The 16,064-nt window shown below is 47.3% G+C and overlaps 1 protein-coding gene across 2 annotated transcripts in view; it reads left to right on the top strand.

Moving 5' to 3' along the window:
• CHM (CHM Rab escort protein) overlaps nucleotides 1-16,064 on the top strand; it is a 186,418-nt gene that overhangs the window by 56,256 nt on the left and 114,098 nt on the right. For both annotated transcript variants that reach the window (XM_075007568.1, XM_075007567.1), the window contains exon 3: nucleotides 10,886-10,958. In XM_075007568.1, the coding sequence (XP_074863669.1) occupies nucleotides 10,886-10,958 (73 nt within the window). The remainder of the gene's footprint in view (nucleotides 1-10,885; nucleotides 10,959-16,064) is intronic.

Here is a 16,064-nt window from a genome sequence, read left to right as displayed (position 1 = left end):
AAGAGAGCCATCGACAGCATTGCAGCAGGAAAGGCCCCTGGCCAGGATGGTATACCACCAGAGGTAATCAAGTGTGCCGCGGACACACTCCTGGAACCCCTACATGAGCTACTGTGCCTGTGCTGGAAAGAGGGTGAGGTTCCACAGGATATGCGCAACGCTAACATTGTAACGTTGTGTAAGAACAAAGGAGACAGAAGCGACTGCAACAACTACCGTGGAATCTCCCTCCTAAGCGTCACTGGTAAACTGTTCACTCGCGTCATCCTTGGCAGACTCCAGAAGATTGCTGAGAGGGTGTACCCCAAATCGCAGTGCGGATTCCGCGCAGAGAGGTCTACCGTTGACGTGGTCTTCTCTCTAAGGCAGCTGCAGGAGAAATACAGGGAGCAGAGGAAGCCACTCTACATAGCCTTCATCGACCTGACCAAGGCCTTTGACTTGGTCAGCAGGGATGGTCTGTTCAAACTGCTCCACAAGATAGGCTGTCCTCCACAGTTACTCAATATGATCCAGTCGTTCCACGAAGACATGAGAGGAACCATCCAATATGACGGTGCATTATCGGATGCTTTCAGAATCAGGAGCGGCGTCAAACAAGGATGCCTGCTTGCTCCGACATTGTTCGGGATCTTATTCGCACTCCTCCTGAAGCATGCCTTTGGATCTTCAACAGAGGGCATCTTGCTGCACACAAGATCTGATGGGAAACTGTTTAATCTTGCAAGGCTGAAAGCTAAGTCTAAGGTGCGGGAAGTCCTCATCAGAGACATGCTGTTCGCAGACGATGCTGTAGTGTCTCACACAGAACACCAGCTTCAAAAACTGCTGGATCAGTTCTCCAAAGCGTGTAAGGACTTTGGGCTTACCATCAGCCTAAAGAAGAGACACGTACTCGGTCAGGATGTTGCTGAATTCCCATCAATCAGCATTGACAACTATACATTAGAGGTCGTCCACGAGTTGGTTTATCTCGGGTCCACCATCACTGGCACCCTGTTGTTGGACACTGAGCTAAATAGGAGGACCGGAAAAGTGGCCACAACTCTGTCCAGACTCAGCAAGAAAGTGTGGAATAACAGCAAGCTGTACACTCACACCAAAATGCAAGTCTACAAAGCCTGCATCCTCAGCACCCTCCTTTTATGGCAGCGAGATTTGGACCCTGTATGCCTGCCAGGAAAAGAGGCTGAATGTGTTCCACTTGCGCTGCGTCAGGCGCATCCTTGGAATATCATGGAAGGACAGAGTGACCAACACCGCCGTCCTCGAGCAAGATGGAATCCCAACCATGCACACCCTCCTCAAGCAGCGTCGGCTCCGCTGACTTGGCCACATCCACAGGATGAATGATGGAAGGATTCCAAAAGACATCCTGTATGGTGAGCTAGCCTCTGGCAAAAGACCTCCCGGACGCCCCCAGTTGTGCTACAAAGATGTCTGCAAGAGAGACCTCACAGAGGTAGCCATTGAGCTGGACAACTGGGAAGAACTAGCAGACGACTGCAGCAGATGGAGGCAGGGGTTAGACAAGGGCCTTCAGAAGGGCAAGATGAGGATCAGACAGCTAGCAGAGGAGAAGCGAGCACACAGAAAGCACCCTAAGGACTTGCCAGACACCCACCACATCTGCAAGAGATGCAGCAAGGACTGTCACTCTCTCGTGTGGGTCTTCATAGTCACAGTAGACGCTGTAAATGAAGTCCTCAGTTGAAACTATAAAGGGCGCGATCCATAGTCTGTGCAGACTGAAGGATGCCTACTATACTACACATTTCAATTTTAGCACCAGACTGTCTTGTCAGAGAGCACATCAGCAGAAGGGGGTACTTCTCAATGGTGCTGCAAGCACTTATGGATCATTGTGGCCATTTCACAGACATCAGCATAGGGTGTCCTGCAAATGTACGTGATGCATGAATCTTCAGGAACCGTGGCTTGTACAGAAAGCAGCAGGTGAGGAGTTTCTTTCCAGAGCACAAGATTACAGTGGGAAATGTGGAAATGCCCCCTGTGATCCTGGGAGCTTTGGCTCCTCCCATCTCTTACTTCGTTCTTTAGGTTAGGTCCTCTTTCTGCTGACTGCCATCCAAAATACCCCTGGGGCACTTGGCAGTGGAACTAGGGTCTCCAACCATGATAGCATCCATAACCTTATAAATCCAGTAGTTCTTTTTCGAGTGTCCCCGTGGGTGCTCCACAATAGGTGTCGGGCTTGCCCAGCGCCGCAGATCGGATCTTCCAAGCAGTTTCTGCCGGACCGCGCATGCGCCGGCGCGCGCCGCTCCCTTGCGCGCTCCTGGCCATGTGCGCGATCCGGTCCCCGCCAGTTCCTCTTAACCGCCGTCGGCTGCAGACGGAATCCGAACTAGGCTAAGGCCAAGTAGCGTATTCAATGACTTTAACTGTTTTTCTTTAAAGTTTTTTTTTCAAGTACTTAGGCTACTGCAAGTTAGCCGGTTGTTATTTTTCAAAAAAAAAAAAAACAACAAACAAACTACAAGCGGGACAGCTTCAATCCAGTCCCAGTAACAAGCGCCGGAGGCCAGGAGCATAGGGCCATCAGCCCTCCTGCCGCGGCAGGCCATCAGAAGGGGAAAACAGCACAGAGAAGGTGCTAAGTACCCGTTTAACAACTGAAAGACTCACCAACAATGTCCTCTTCAGGATTTAAAAAATGTGAGTCCTGCCGAAAGGCGATGCCAGCATCTGATGGGCACAGTCTATGCATAAGGTGCCTTGGGGAGTCCCATGTTGCACAGAAATGCTCCTTCTGTGCTAAATTAACAGCCAGAGCAAGGAGAGACAGGGAGATGCGGCTTAAAATGCTGCTTTTTGACAAGGCCCTCCAGCCAGACGTGCCGGAGCGGCCGCAGCAGGAGGGACCCTCCGGCGCCCATAAAAGGAAAGCTGCCTCCCTCACCCCATCAGCGCAAAAACGGAGGAAAGTCTCCCCAGCCCGATCCCTGCCGGCAGCAACAGCGAGTGGGATGGGAGGAGCGAGCAGCCCCCAGCCGCAGCAACAGCTGATAGGCGGCGGCACGGAGAGCCACGTGGAAGCGGCTCAGCCTCCGATAATCAGCCAGCCGCCCCGCACCTCAGGCAGGGCGGCGGCTAAACAAGCGCTGGTACCGGCGGCACCGCAGGCAGCGGCACCGACCCCCGGGGAACCGGTGGTGCAGAGAGCGCAGGCACGTAGCCTGTAGGCACCGGAGGACACCGCACATGCGGCACCGCCCTCGAGCGTGCCGAGCACAGTGCGGACGGGGCCGGGATCCCCTGTACGTCAGGGGGCGGAGTTACCTCCTCCAGGGAGGGGGAAGGCTGCACACAAGAGTAGGCATTGCAGCCCCTCTCCGCACAGGGCTGGGGAGTTGCTTTCTCACAGCCCTCCGCTTATGTTGCAGACTCCAACCAGAAGGCAGGGGTCCCCCCTAGCCTACCCGGAGCCCCCTTCTCCATTTTTGCAACCAGCCTCACCCTGGCTGGAACCACCTTCACCCTTCCTGGGGTTTGAACCGCTGGACTATTATGCAAAATCGCTCTCTTCAGTGTCTCGACGATCTCCCTCCCCCAGACGCAGAGGGTATGCACCAAGGGAGTGGTCTAGGTCACCTTCCCAAGAACAGTGCCTATACTGCCATGGTCGCCCCTACCACGCGGGGCATAGACACCATCGGCAATCTACTAGGGAAAGATCCCCACAGACGATCTCGTACCCCCGAGGGCAATCGCGACCGGGGACAGAGACTCAAGCATCTCAGGGGGGACTGGTTATGGAACCCCGAGATTTTCCCTCGCAAACCTCTAGTGAGAGGGTGTACCATTACCAGCAGGAACTGGAAGGGTCCAGAGAGACGTACCCCAGCGGTTCCTCGCTCTCCTCCCCGGACGAGGCTACGGCCCCGGGGGACGTCCATCCTCCGGACAATCTCAAACAGCTTCAAGAGCTGTTTAAGAGGGTGGCCTTCACGCAAGGCATCCAGACAGCAGAGGTGCAAGAGAAACACCATAAGCTCCTCAAAAATTTGAGACCTCCGGCCTCCTCCAGAGTAGCAATACCGCTTTATGAAGCGATCTTAGAGTCCGCCACTACGATATGGCAGACCCCTGCGACTATTCCGCCTGTCCAAAAGAGAGCGGATAAGAAATACTTCGTGCCGGCGAAGGGCATGGAGTTCCTGTTCAGCCACCCACAGCCAAATTCCTTGGTGGTGGAGTCGTCGCAACAAAGATCAAAGACATCTCAATTCAGGACAGGGGGAACAGACAAAGATGCCAAGAAGCTAGAGCTGTTCGGCAGAAAGGTCTACTCCACCTCCACCTTAACGTTGCGAATGGCAAATTACGCAGCGCACTTAGCGAACCATAATTTTCGACAACTATTCCAGGTTAACCTCCCTCATGGACTCGCTTCCAGAGGACAAAAAGCCGGTGCTCAAGGCCATAGTGCAAGAAGGCTACGCGGCCTCGAGGACGGGAGTTCAGATCGCCCTGGACGTTGCGGACACAGCAGCACGTTCCACAGCAACGGCAGTGGTGTTGCGAAGGGAGTCCTGGCTCCAGACTTCCGGTATACCGAGGGATCTGCAGGCAAAGATAGTTGACCTTCCCTTCGACTCGCAGAAGCTGTTTGCTGAATCAACAGACTCGGTCCTTCATTCCAGTAAAGAGTCAAGAGCCACACTCAGGACCCTGGGGATTTACACCCCTCCATACACAAAGAAAAGGTACTACCCTCAACAAAGACGGTACCAGTACCAGCAACAGCGCCCCCAGTACCACAGGGGTTACTAGCAAGGGCGACATCAACAGCACCAGCAGTACAGAACTCCCAGGTGACGTTCACAACAGAGCCGTGCGTCCTCGGGGCGGGGCCAAAGGCCACAAGTTTGACATACAGATCCAGGGCTGCGCCATCACTACCATCGCACAAGGTCATCCGAAGCGACTATTCCACCATCACCTCCGACCATTCTACGACCAGTGGCAAAGGATCACCACAGACAAATGGGTGCTGGAGATCATAGCCACGGGGTACGCCATCCCCTTCCAGTCGCTCCCACCGTCACGACCTCCACCCAAGCCCCACCTCCAGGAGGCCTCCCACGTAGCGAGGCTCAGGCAGGAGGTGGACCATCTCATGCTCATAGGGGCAGTGGAAAGAGTGCCGGAGCAACTGCAAGGGAAAGGGTTCTACTCCAGGTACTTCCTCACGGAGAAAAACACAGGAGGCTGGAGGCCCATCTTAGACCTTCGCGGCCTTAACCGGTACCTGCGCAAGCAACGTTTTCGGATGATCACAATCGCCTCCATCCTTACAGCACTGGACGATGGAGACTGGTTCGCAGCCCTCGATTTACAAGACGTGTACTTCCACATAACTATCCATCTGGCTCACCGGCGATTCCTCCGGTTCATGGTAGGCAACGAACACTTCCAATACAAGGTCCTACCGTTTGGCTTCTCCTCGGCCCCCAGAGTCTTCACCAAGACCTTGGCAGTGGTGTCAGCCTACCTGCACCGATGGGGTATTTATTTTCCCGTATCTGGACGACTGCCTGCTCAAAGGGGCCTCGAAGGGGGAGGTTCTGCGCATGATACGCGTCACAGCAAACACGTTCTCTTCACTCGGGCTGGTTATCAATCTGGCAAAATCAAAAATAGACCCCACACAGGACATAGAGTTCATAGGGGCTCGCATAAACTCGGTTAGAGCGAGAGTATATCTACCAGAGGCTCGCTTTCGGGCCATCGGCTCCCTCGTGCAGGTCATCACCTTCAGCCCTACGGTGCCGGTCTTGACGTGCTTACAGCTGCTGGGCCACATGGCAGCGGCGACGTTCGTAGTACAGAAGGCCAGGTTACACATGCGCAGCATGCAGCACTGGCTGGCGAGTGTATACAAATCGGCAGTACACACCGTTCACAGGGTGGTGTCGCCCACAGCGGGGGTGCGCAAATCCCTGCAATGGTGGGTAAACCCCAGGAACCTGCTAACAGGGGTACCTTTCCACCAGCTGCAAATATCGGTTTTTCTCACTACAGATGCCTCCCTCATAAGGTGGGGAGCGCACATGGGCGAAGAGGTGACTCAAGGACTGTGGTCACCCACGGAACAGTCACTACACATAAATATACTGGAGCTCAGAGCAGTGTTCAACGCCTGCAGACACTTTCGAGACCACATACAAGGCAAAGTCGTCGGGATCAGTACAGACAATACCTCCACCATGTTTTATATAAACAGGCAAGGAGGAGCTCGATCCCGTGCCTTATGCGCGGAGGCAATCCGCTTATGGAACTGGTGCATCGCCAACAATATACTTTTGAAAGCCTCATACTTGCCAGGTGTGCACAATGTGAAGGCAGACCAGCTGAGCAGGCGTTTTGCACTCACACACGAGTGGCAGATCCGTCCCGATCTGCTACGGCCGATCTTCCACGCATGGGGTTTTCCCCAGATAGACCTGTTTGCCACTCAGCACGACAAGAAGTGCCCACCATTCTGCTCCAGGGCAGGACTGGGATGGGGGTCCCTGGGGGACGCGTTCGCGATCCCGTGGAGGGGCCCCCTGCTTTATGCGTTTCCTCCCACAGTGCTCATCCACAAAGTCTTGCAGAAAGCCAGGAGGGAAAGGGCCCGGATGATCCTGATAGTCCCAACGTGGGATCGACAACAATGGTTCCCCCTACTCCTGCGCATGTCGGACCGTCCACCGATGCCTCTTCCGGTGGCGCCGGATCTGCTCACGCAAGCCCAGGGGTCCATAGTGCACCCGCACCCCCAAAGCCTGCAACTGCAAGCGTGGTTAATCCATGGCTCAGCTCCCTAGAGAGCACATGCACAGTGGAAGTACAGCAAGTCCTAGAAAGTAGCAGGAGGACTTCCACCAGGAAGACCTACAAGCAGAAATGGACTCGCTTCACGGCTTGGTGTTCTACCAAACAGCTGGCCCCCCTTTTGGTGCCTATACCTACAATACTAGAGTATTTACTGGACTTCAAGAGAGGAGGACTCTCGCTATCCTCGTTGAAGGTCCACCTTGCCGCCATCTCGGCGTTCAGACACGAGGAGGAAGGGCACACGGTGTTCGCCCACCCTATGGTTACCAGGTTCCTCAAAGGGTTGGTAAACCTATACCCCCCTCGGAAACTGATTCCACCTTCGTGGAACTTGGACCTGGTGCTTACCACGCTAATGGGACCACCGTTCGAGCCCTTGGCCATGGTCCCCCTCCGCCTCCTTACAATAAAGACGACCTTTCTTCTTGCAATTACGTCAGCTCGTAGGGTGAGCGAGCTCGCGGCAGTCATGGCAACGCCACCCTGCACTGTTTTTTCCAAGGAGGCGGTAACCATACGGCTGCATCCAGCCTTTGTTCCCAAAGTTTCTTCCGAGTTTCACATTAACGAACCTATTGTTCTACCCTCGTTTTATCCAAAGCCTCATAACTCCAACGAGGAGGCGCGCCTACACCTCCTGGGAGTGAGGAGGGCGCTAGCCTTCTACGTAGACAGGACCAAGTCCTTCCGGAAAACGGATAGACTCCTTGTCTCCCTCGCTCCCAAGTCGAAAGGAGAAGGTCTCTCCTCGCAGAGAATCTCAAAGCATATTGTATCCTGCATAAAAATGTGCTACGAGCTCAAAAAGACTGCTTTATCGGCCACTCCCAGGGCTCATTCCACTAGGGCGGTGGCGGCATCAACAGCCCTTTTCAAGGGCGTTGCGTTAAAAGACATTTGCAGAGCGGCGACCTGGTCATCCTATGACACCTTCGCCAAACATTACGCCCTTCACAGGGTATTCCAAGAGGATACCCATCTCTCTACAGCGGTCCTCTCGGGGACAAGCTGCACATAATCCGATTACCCACCTCCTATCTTGGGTTACTGCTGGGTAGTCACCTATTGTGGAGCACCCACGGGGACACTCGAAGAAGAAAGAGAAATTACTCACCGTAGTAACGGTGGTTCTTCGAGATGTGTCCCCGTGGGTGCTCCACTACCCGCCCATCCTCCCCGCTTTGGATCTCTGTTAGTGTTTTGCAGGGGCACCCGGGGCGGTTGGTCGAGGAACTGGCGGGGACCGGATGGCTCACGTGGCCAGGAGTGCGCAAGGGAGCGACGCGCGCCGGCGCATGCGCGGTCCGGCAGAAACTGCTTGGAAGATCCGATCTGCGGCGCCAGGCAAGCCCAACACCTATTGTGGAGCACCCACGGGGACACATCTCGAAGAACCACCGTTACTACGGTGAGTAACTTCTCTTTCTTGAGTGCAACATCAGTGCAGCAGTTTGCCTCCCTTGGCTTATGGTATGACTTACCTCATCCCCTTTATCTTCACTCTGCACTGCAGCGTGTCCCACACATAGCTGTTTTCATACCAGCTTTGCAAAATTTGCCCACATGCATCCCAGTGGGTCGCTCACAGTTGGGATTGCACAGATCCTCTTCCCACACCCTGATCAGCTCCAAATGTTCTGTGATGGCCCAAGCTGGGGAGTGTTTGCAGTGTTAGCCAGCTACAATCAGCTGAGAAGATGCCATGAGACCACTCCAAGCTGCGCCAGACAGCAGGAAATAGAATTTAAAGTTTCAGGCGTTTGCGAAGGGGAGGGGCCAAGTGTTGAATACTTGGTTGCAGGACAATGGAGTTCAAAGCGCTGACTGGAGTGTCTCCTTGGGTCATTGTGGGAGGTCAGTAAATGTGGGGGGAAAAAAGCCTTGTGGTGTCCACACTGTGTTTGTCGACAGTTAAGAGCGTGGTAAAGAAAAAAGTTTAAGCAAGGTAGAAATTTTTATCAGCAACTACTGGACATTTTTCATGACAAAAGTTGCATTGCAGTTTTTGGTGACAAAACTTGGTAAATGGTATTTTTTGTGTTATTTCAGGAAAGAACAAAACAAAATTAACCAGTTTATCTGTGCACCATTGGAAATGTGTGGGGGTGGGCATACTTGATAATTAGTAAAGTAGTGAGATCTAAGTCAAACTACTTCCTGATGGGCTGAATAAAGAAAAACCTCTTTGAGACTCATATTCTATTGATTCCGGATAATAAATACTGAAGTTTTCACTCTTTTTTTTTTTAGCATTTTCTATGCATGTGAATTCTCTCTGTACCCCAGTGAGGCAAATAAAATACTTACTCCCTTTTACAGATACTTTACTTTTTCTGACTGGTGCTAATGATGATGGCACTGCAGCTCTTTGCTTTGCTTAAAATGGAAGCCATGGTGGAGGATGGTGTAGCACCATGAAATTTCTTTAGGTGGGGACCCTAGTCGTCTTTAGATTCTGCTAAATGAAGACAACTTGAATTCAGTGATAAGAGAAAATCCTGCTATCTTGGGCTGTTTCTACACTTTCTCTGAAAGTGGCATGCTAATAAACATAGTGAAATATACTAATGAGGCACAGATGTAAATTCCCAGTGCCTCATTAGCATAGGGTCACATGACTGGAGTCCGGAAGACCTTTTTCAGGAACAAGGGGCCTCCAGAAGGAGGATTTCCTTCTGGAAGATCCCCCAGGGGCTGCGCCTCTACAAGCTGTTTTGGAGTCCAGAAAAGCTTCTTCCAGACTCCAAATCATGTGACACTATGCTAATGAGGTACTGGGAATTTTCGTCTGTGCCTTATTAGCATATTTTGGGCCATTTGTGTAGAAGTGGCCTTGGGGTGGGGATGGGGAATGGCTTATTTATATTGTTTACTATTTCCATGAAGTAGCTGAAGAACTTTTTAGGTCAGTTTGTAGTCAAGAACCTGTCTTTCATGTGTTAACTGAGCAGCAGTGTAGACAGCATCACCATCTGGTCCTACAAATAGACTGATGTTCTTAAAGCTTGTGTTAGTACATCTAAGTCGTGGAAAAACGTCTTCCTAAGTATGAGTTGAACTTAAACACTCATCTTACATTTTTCCATTTTGGAATTCGTTCAAAATCATACAATTCTTCTTGGTGCAAAAGACTTATCTGCCTTTTTTTTTATTTTAATCTTTCTGAAAAGTCTAAATAATTAGTACACAGTATTTTTAAGCTTCTGTTAAAGATTTTTTTAAAAATGCCATCCTCAAAAGAACAAAAGAAATGAGTAATTTGTGATTAAAGAAAAAAGATTTCAGGAGTCTATGGGTAATACTTTCCCCTCAGCATGATTTAGAAGTTGTGGCAATATTCATAGAATCATACAACACTAAACTGGAAGGGACCTCAAGAGGTCATTGTGTCCAGTCCCCTGCCCTCATGGCAGGACCAAGCATGGTCTATTCTAAGCTGAAACCCAATCTTTCCTACTGAACATGAGTCTTTACTTTATAGTGTAATTTTATGGATTCATAAAAGTCCTGACATAGTGTAGATAGTTGGATTTAGTGTTAAATTTTGAGTAGCTGCATTTTTATTATAGATATGGTAGAATCCTTTCATTTTATCAGTATGTTTATAATTATGCTTTCTTGCTTCCTTCTCATAAGTGTAAAATTTCTGTGTATAATGGAGGAGCTCCCTAGTTAGTGTGATGTTTAGAAAAGTGTCAGTAGGAACTCTTGAAAAGGAGCAAACAGAAGAACCGTTACTTAAAAGGGAAAAAAGCACAATTATTGACTTAGTTTTGTGTGGTGAAATTAGTAAATTGGCTATTTTTTCAAAGTGGGAAAGGGCAAATATATTGAAGAGCATTCAATGAACTGTGACAAATCAGCAGAAATTGGTTCTTTTGGCTCAGAATGTAGAATAAATTATAGACTAAATTCCATTAATACAAATATTTTTCCCAAAGTTCTGCACAGTCCAATAAGTAAGTAGCATTATAGGTATGCAGTAGTTATGTTTTTGGTTTTCTTCATCCAAGTTTCTTTTGTTTTTGTTTATTTGCAGGAAAAGCTACTATGGAGGAAACTGGGCCAGTTTTAGCTTTTCAGGATTATTGTCCTGGATTAAGGAAAACCAGGTAAGGAATTAGAATGACTTTCTTTCTGTCTGTCAGGTTTCTAGTACTCTTGCAAATAACTTGGCAAGTGCCCAGTACTCTGTGAATATTACATATTATTAAATATTAAAGCCAGAAAAACACAACTGCTATCTATCTAATTTTTATATATGGATAAACCTGGAACATTTAATTTAAATAGATAACTCCTAAAGTAAAGTGCATCTGGTAATCTCCGTGTTATATCCGTTAATACTCATGATCAAAAAAGGCATCTATGAAGCACTGCTCCCTGTAAACTGAGTGCTTGTGTGTCCACATAGGAGAGATTGAAGTGCTGCCCAACTGATTAGCAGGCCACTCTCAGCTTCTTTTTTTGTTGTCAGTGGTTGTGCACTTTTGCATATGCCTCGCTGCATATAAAAATGATGCTTAACATGGATGGAGAGGACTAGAGGGAACACTGCTCTCAAGTATATCTTAAAATAAAATTGTACTGTTTCATATTTAATGCCACTTCCTTAGTTTTCAATAATGCTCAGTGCTTTTTGATAAGAGTATAAATTACATCATACAGCCACATAATAGATACACTTTCTTAAATGAGTTTTTTACACTGAATTCAGTGTTTTCATTTCACTGTCATTACTTGGTAACAGTACCAATGTACACAGTCATGTAACATTCCAGGTGGAGATCTCAAAGCACTTCATGAAGACTAATGAACTCCCACATCATCCCAGTGAAGAAGCCTTATTGGTATTTAACAGAATATGAGACATATTTTTGTGTGCTTACGTGGCTTGAAAGAGCACTGTGCTCATGCTCACTGTAAGATATTTAGCGTTCTCCAGCAAAGTTCACACGGGCCAGTTAGTGGTGTAATGTATTGTTAAGATTAATGAATTAAGATTTTACACCCCTCAGATATGGACAAAATTACTGTGTAGACAAGCAGCAGCAAAGCTAAGAATGTTTACAAATTAGCAGTAGCCTTTGGACTCTATTCTTCCATGAGTGCTTGAAGAAAGAATAGATTTAATTCCCCTTATTGGTAACAGGATTTCACATTTAATTTTCCTATAGAAAAAATACAAGAATACAATTTGTATGTGCTTTTGAGAGACTGTGTGGGAACATGGTTTCTTATATTCCTTCTGTATTCTGTCCATGCGGCTTATACTTTATTTATCTAAAATAAAATAAACAAACACATAATCCCTTTGATGGTGTATTTTTGGATAGATTGCCATGTTTTTTATATAGTTATCAGATCCTTACTCTGAAGCTTATCATGTAGCTAAGACAAACACTTTAACAGATAATGCATTTTTTTATAGTCAGGGTTTATGTAAATTCATGACAGTTTACTCAGCTTTTTAAAAAGGTCACTCACTTAGAACAAGTGTGCATTTGAACTATATTAGCAAATGGATATGCACAGTTACTGCTTTATTGCTTTTAAATTTCTTTTGGGATTATCTACTGAAGTGTTTTGAAACCAGCTAATACATAGGAAATATAACCTCCTTAGTCATGTGGGTCTATTTATATTGATTATACTAAAAGGAATACTTTATTTGGACTACTCAGTATCGGAATTGGAAGTGAGATGAGCACTTGCATAAAGTGCCACTCCAAGGTCCGACTGATTCAGGGTTTTTCTGTTAACACTGTTATTCCTCTTGAACCAAGCAGTTAGCCAAAATTCAGGGTCCAGGAAGTTGTTTCCATTAGAGCAGTGGTTCCCAAACTTTTCAGCATCAAGTCCCCCTTTTGATTTTTGAGAAACCCTCATGCCCCTGCCTCTTCTTTACCATCATCCAACCCCCCTTTTTAACAAAAATTCAATTCATAATTTAAAATAAACACAAAAACTTAATTATAAAATGTTATTTAAAATTAAAAATAGGCTCAAATAGTTTTTCTTGGCCCCTTTCAGGTGCCTGGTGCAGCCCCAGCTGGCCAGCTACCTGAGCCCCATGCCAGCCGCCAGAGCTGACTGTGACAGCTGCCTGCCCACCTGCAGCCTGTGCTGCCAGCCACCTGAGTCTGAGCTATCTGCATCCTGCAAAGCTGGGGCCAGCTGCTTGAGCACTGCGATTCCCACAAGCCGACTGGCCAGCCGAGACCCAAAAGCCCCTTAGGCCTCTCACACGAGCCCCTCCCATCCCACAAAACCAGGCACTACCAGCCCTTTGCTCTTACCCTGTCTCCATCCCCCTCACAAGAGCCAGGCACCCCCAGCCTCCCATCTAATCCCATCCTCCTCCTGCCCCCACAACCCACACTCACTCATCTTTGCAGAAGGCAGCTAGCTCCACATGGGTCCTTGCCAGCTGCCTGCTTTTTACAGTGGCTGCACCGGATCACCCATCTAAAATGGAAGGGGCTGAGAGCTAGAAGCAAAGGCCGGCTCTTTCTTCAGGTGGCTGCGTGGAGGGGAGGGGCTGACGGGAGTGGGGGGCAAGAGGGTTTTCGCCTGAGCCTGCCTGAGCTCAGCTAAAGCCCTTCTCTCTACCTTCTCAGCCGTGTGGCTCTGAGAAGGGGATTTTAGCCCCACCTGGCTGTCGACAGTGGCACGCAGCTGGCTGGGCTAAAAACCTTCCCCCTACCTTCCCGGAGTGGTTCCTAGTGCTGCTCTGGGAAGGCAGGGGGAAAGGGGCTCTTAGCCTGCCTGGCTGCCTGTATCTGCGGGAAGCTAGGCAGGCTGAGAGCCATGCATCTTCAGGTTGTGTGAAACGCATGTTAAAGTGAGTTTTGCGCTACTTGAAGACACACAAAGCGAGGGTTTACTGTATAGGTATCAGAGAAAATAACCATTTTAGCTAAGTTTTAGCTTTGTATGCAACCCTGCCAGCAAATCCTAAAATCTTCCCATGCATTCATGTTCTCTCTTGCAAGAGCTCTCTAGAGGAAGTGCACATTGAACAATGAGAGGTCCTGAATATTTAAACTTTCCATAAAAGGTAATGTTCTGATGGCAATCAGGGTGACAAGCTGGGTGAAATAATATCTTTGGACTTATTTAATATTACTGTGGTTAAAGTTCTCGGGGACTTCGGTGTGTTAATTTGGAAGCCACATGATGTTTCTTAATTTTTTGGATGTTTGAAGTACAAATGCACTCATTTTTTTGCTCGTTTCTCTGAGACTATTGCCTTGTAACATTAGCAGATATTAAATTATCTGTAGTATGTTTTTTCTTTAATTCTAAAAAAACTTGAAATTGCAGTGTTTCATTAAATTTTTAAAATGTTGTAACTAAATGACAGTTTAAAGCATCATGGAAAATAAACTAACACACGCAATACATCAAGTAGATAAGGCAGCTGTTATCCATGTGTTGTCAGGAAATGTAAAAATACCCTTGTTTGAATGTGGAAAAATGCTCAGAATTTTCTCCTTATAACTGGAAATATCTTAATATCTTTGGCTTTTAACAAGGTTTGCTTTCCATTTTCACTTGCCCCCCCCCCCAGTTGGCAATTACAGTCTGCTACTTGTAGCAAGAAATTCTACAAGGCTGCCCTCTTGTGACACTGCATTTATGTCCAATAGGCACTGAAAAAAGATATGGGCTACACAGATTTGTGACTAACCTGAGAGACTATCATTTTTATTCTGGCCTTTCGGCATTTTTGAAAATAAAGATAAGTCTGTTTTGTACAGAGAGTCAACATTGAATGCACTAGAAAAAATTGTCCCAGATGGTTTTGCTATTGCATAAGAATTTTTCCATTATTTACATGCGTTCTTCATCACGCTTAAGAAATTGAGACCCATGCGTCTTTATTTGCCTTTTCTTTCGTTTTACATTTTCAATCCTTGCTGAATCTCCTCTGCAACGTTGCATTTTTTAGGATGAGCATGGTTGTTGGCACGCTTTCTTTTACTTCTGAGATAGATCTTTTCCCACACTTCAATCAAAATAGGTTGTAGATCTCTCTGCACTGCAATCAGATTAAATGGGTTTAGGAGAGGAGCAGCAAATCTCACCTGTCAGTGTATGTTTCAGACCCTCAAACACCATTCCATCTACAAAAGCACGTGAAACAAGATGATCAATGCTGAAATTTAATGGTTTGGGTCTAGTTTAGATCAGCTTTTCGGTGTTTAATTCTAAAGGTCGTGCCCCCTTTGGAGAAGGCCCTGGCAGCATCTTTCTTTGATCTAAACAGTGGGAGATCAAGCTTTGCGTCTCTGGAACTATTATTAGATTTACTTTTGTCTAAAACCTGGAAACCAAGAAAGACCCCAAATTCTGTGTTGTTCTAAGTACAGACAAATGGAGAAAAGTCTGAGTCTATGGCACAGCTAGAAAAGTACGTAAATGGTGAAATATGTTGTGACATAAGGGTTTGGTTAATAATAAACAAATATCTTGTACTTTTCTTTACCACTTTTAATACTTTCATGAAAAGATGAGTTTCTTCCCTCTCTGTGATGCTAAAAGAGAATTTGTATGTGTTCAGATTAAAAATCAAGAGGAATTTTTCTTCTCTCTTTTGCCACTGAGGCATTTGACAAATGTCCTTTGTTTCAGGTGCTCTTCCACAAATAATCTAACGGCTCTTGTACTTAAACAAGCATAATTATAATACTCGTTTTCTTGCCAGGGAGAGGTTTATTTCTAAAATTTCACCATGTGACTTAGATACATTTTTAGCCTGATTAGTTCTTTCCAGCTGTGTCTAATACAGGAGTCCTCAGCCTGAACTGAGGGATTGGTCTCCTGGGGGCATGGCAACATCTTAGTTGGATGCATGATTGGTATGCCAGCCTGTGCTGCAGTGCTTGCTTTAATCTAATTAACACAGCTCAAATAGCAGGGAGGACACAGCGCCACAAACATCAGCGTGGACAAGAAATGCGAATAGGTATATAAGGTTCCCATCATGCCTGTACAGCCCACACTGTGCTGTTGTGTCTTTATGGTTATTTTTACTTGTACTAGCTAGATTAAAGCTATGGTGAACATGCCAACCCATGCTGCAATCAGACTTTGGACTGAGTTTCAGTTTTACATTGTTATGGAAACTAACCTGTCAGAGGTAATACTCTTGCTTTTAAAATACCCTATCTGACACTGCAAGCTAAGTGAATTTTCACTTTAATGTACCATGT

The sequence above is a fragment of the Carettochelys insculpta genome, chromosome 13 (assembly GCF_033958435.1).
Source record: "Carettochelys insculpta isolate YL-2023 chromosome 13, ASM3395843v1, whole genome shotgun sequence".
Taxonomy (NCBI): domain Eukaryota; kingdom Metazoa; phylum Chordata; order Testudines; family Carettochelyidae; genus Carettochelys; species Carettochelys insculpta.
This window is presented reverse-complemented; position numbering and strand designations above follow the sequence as displayed.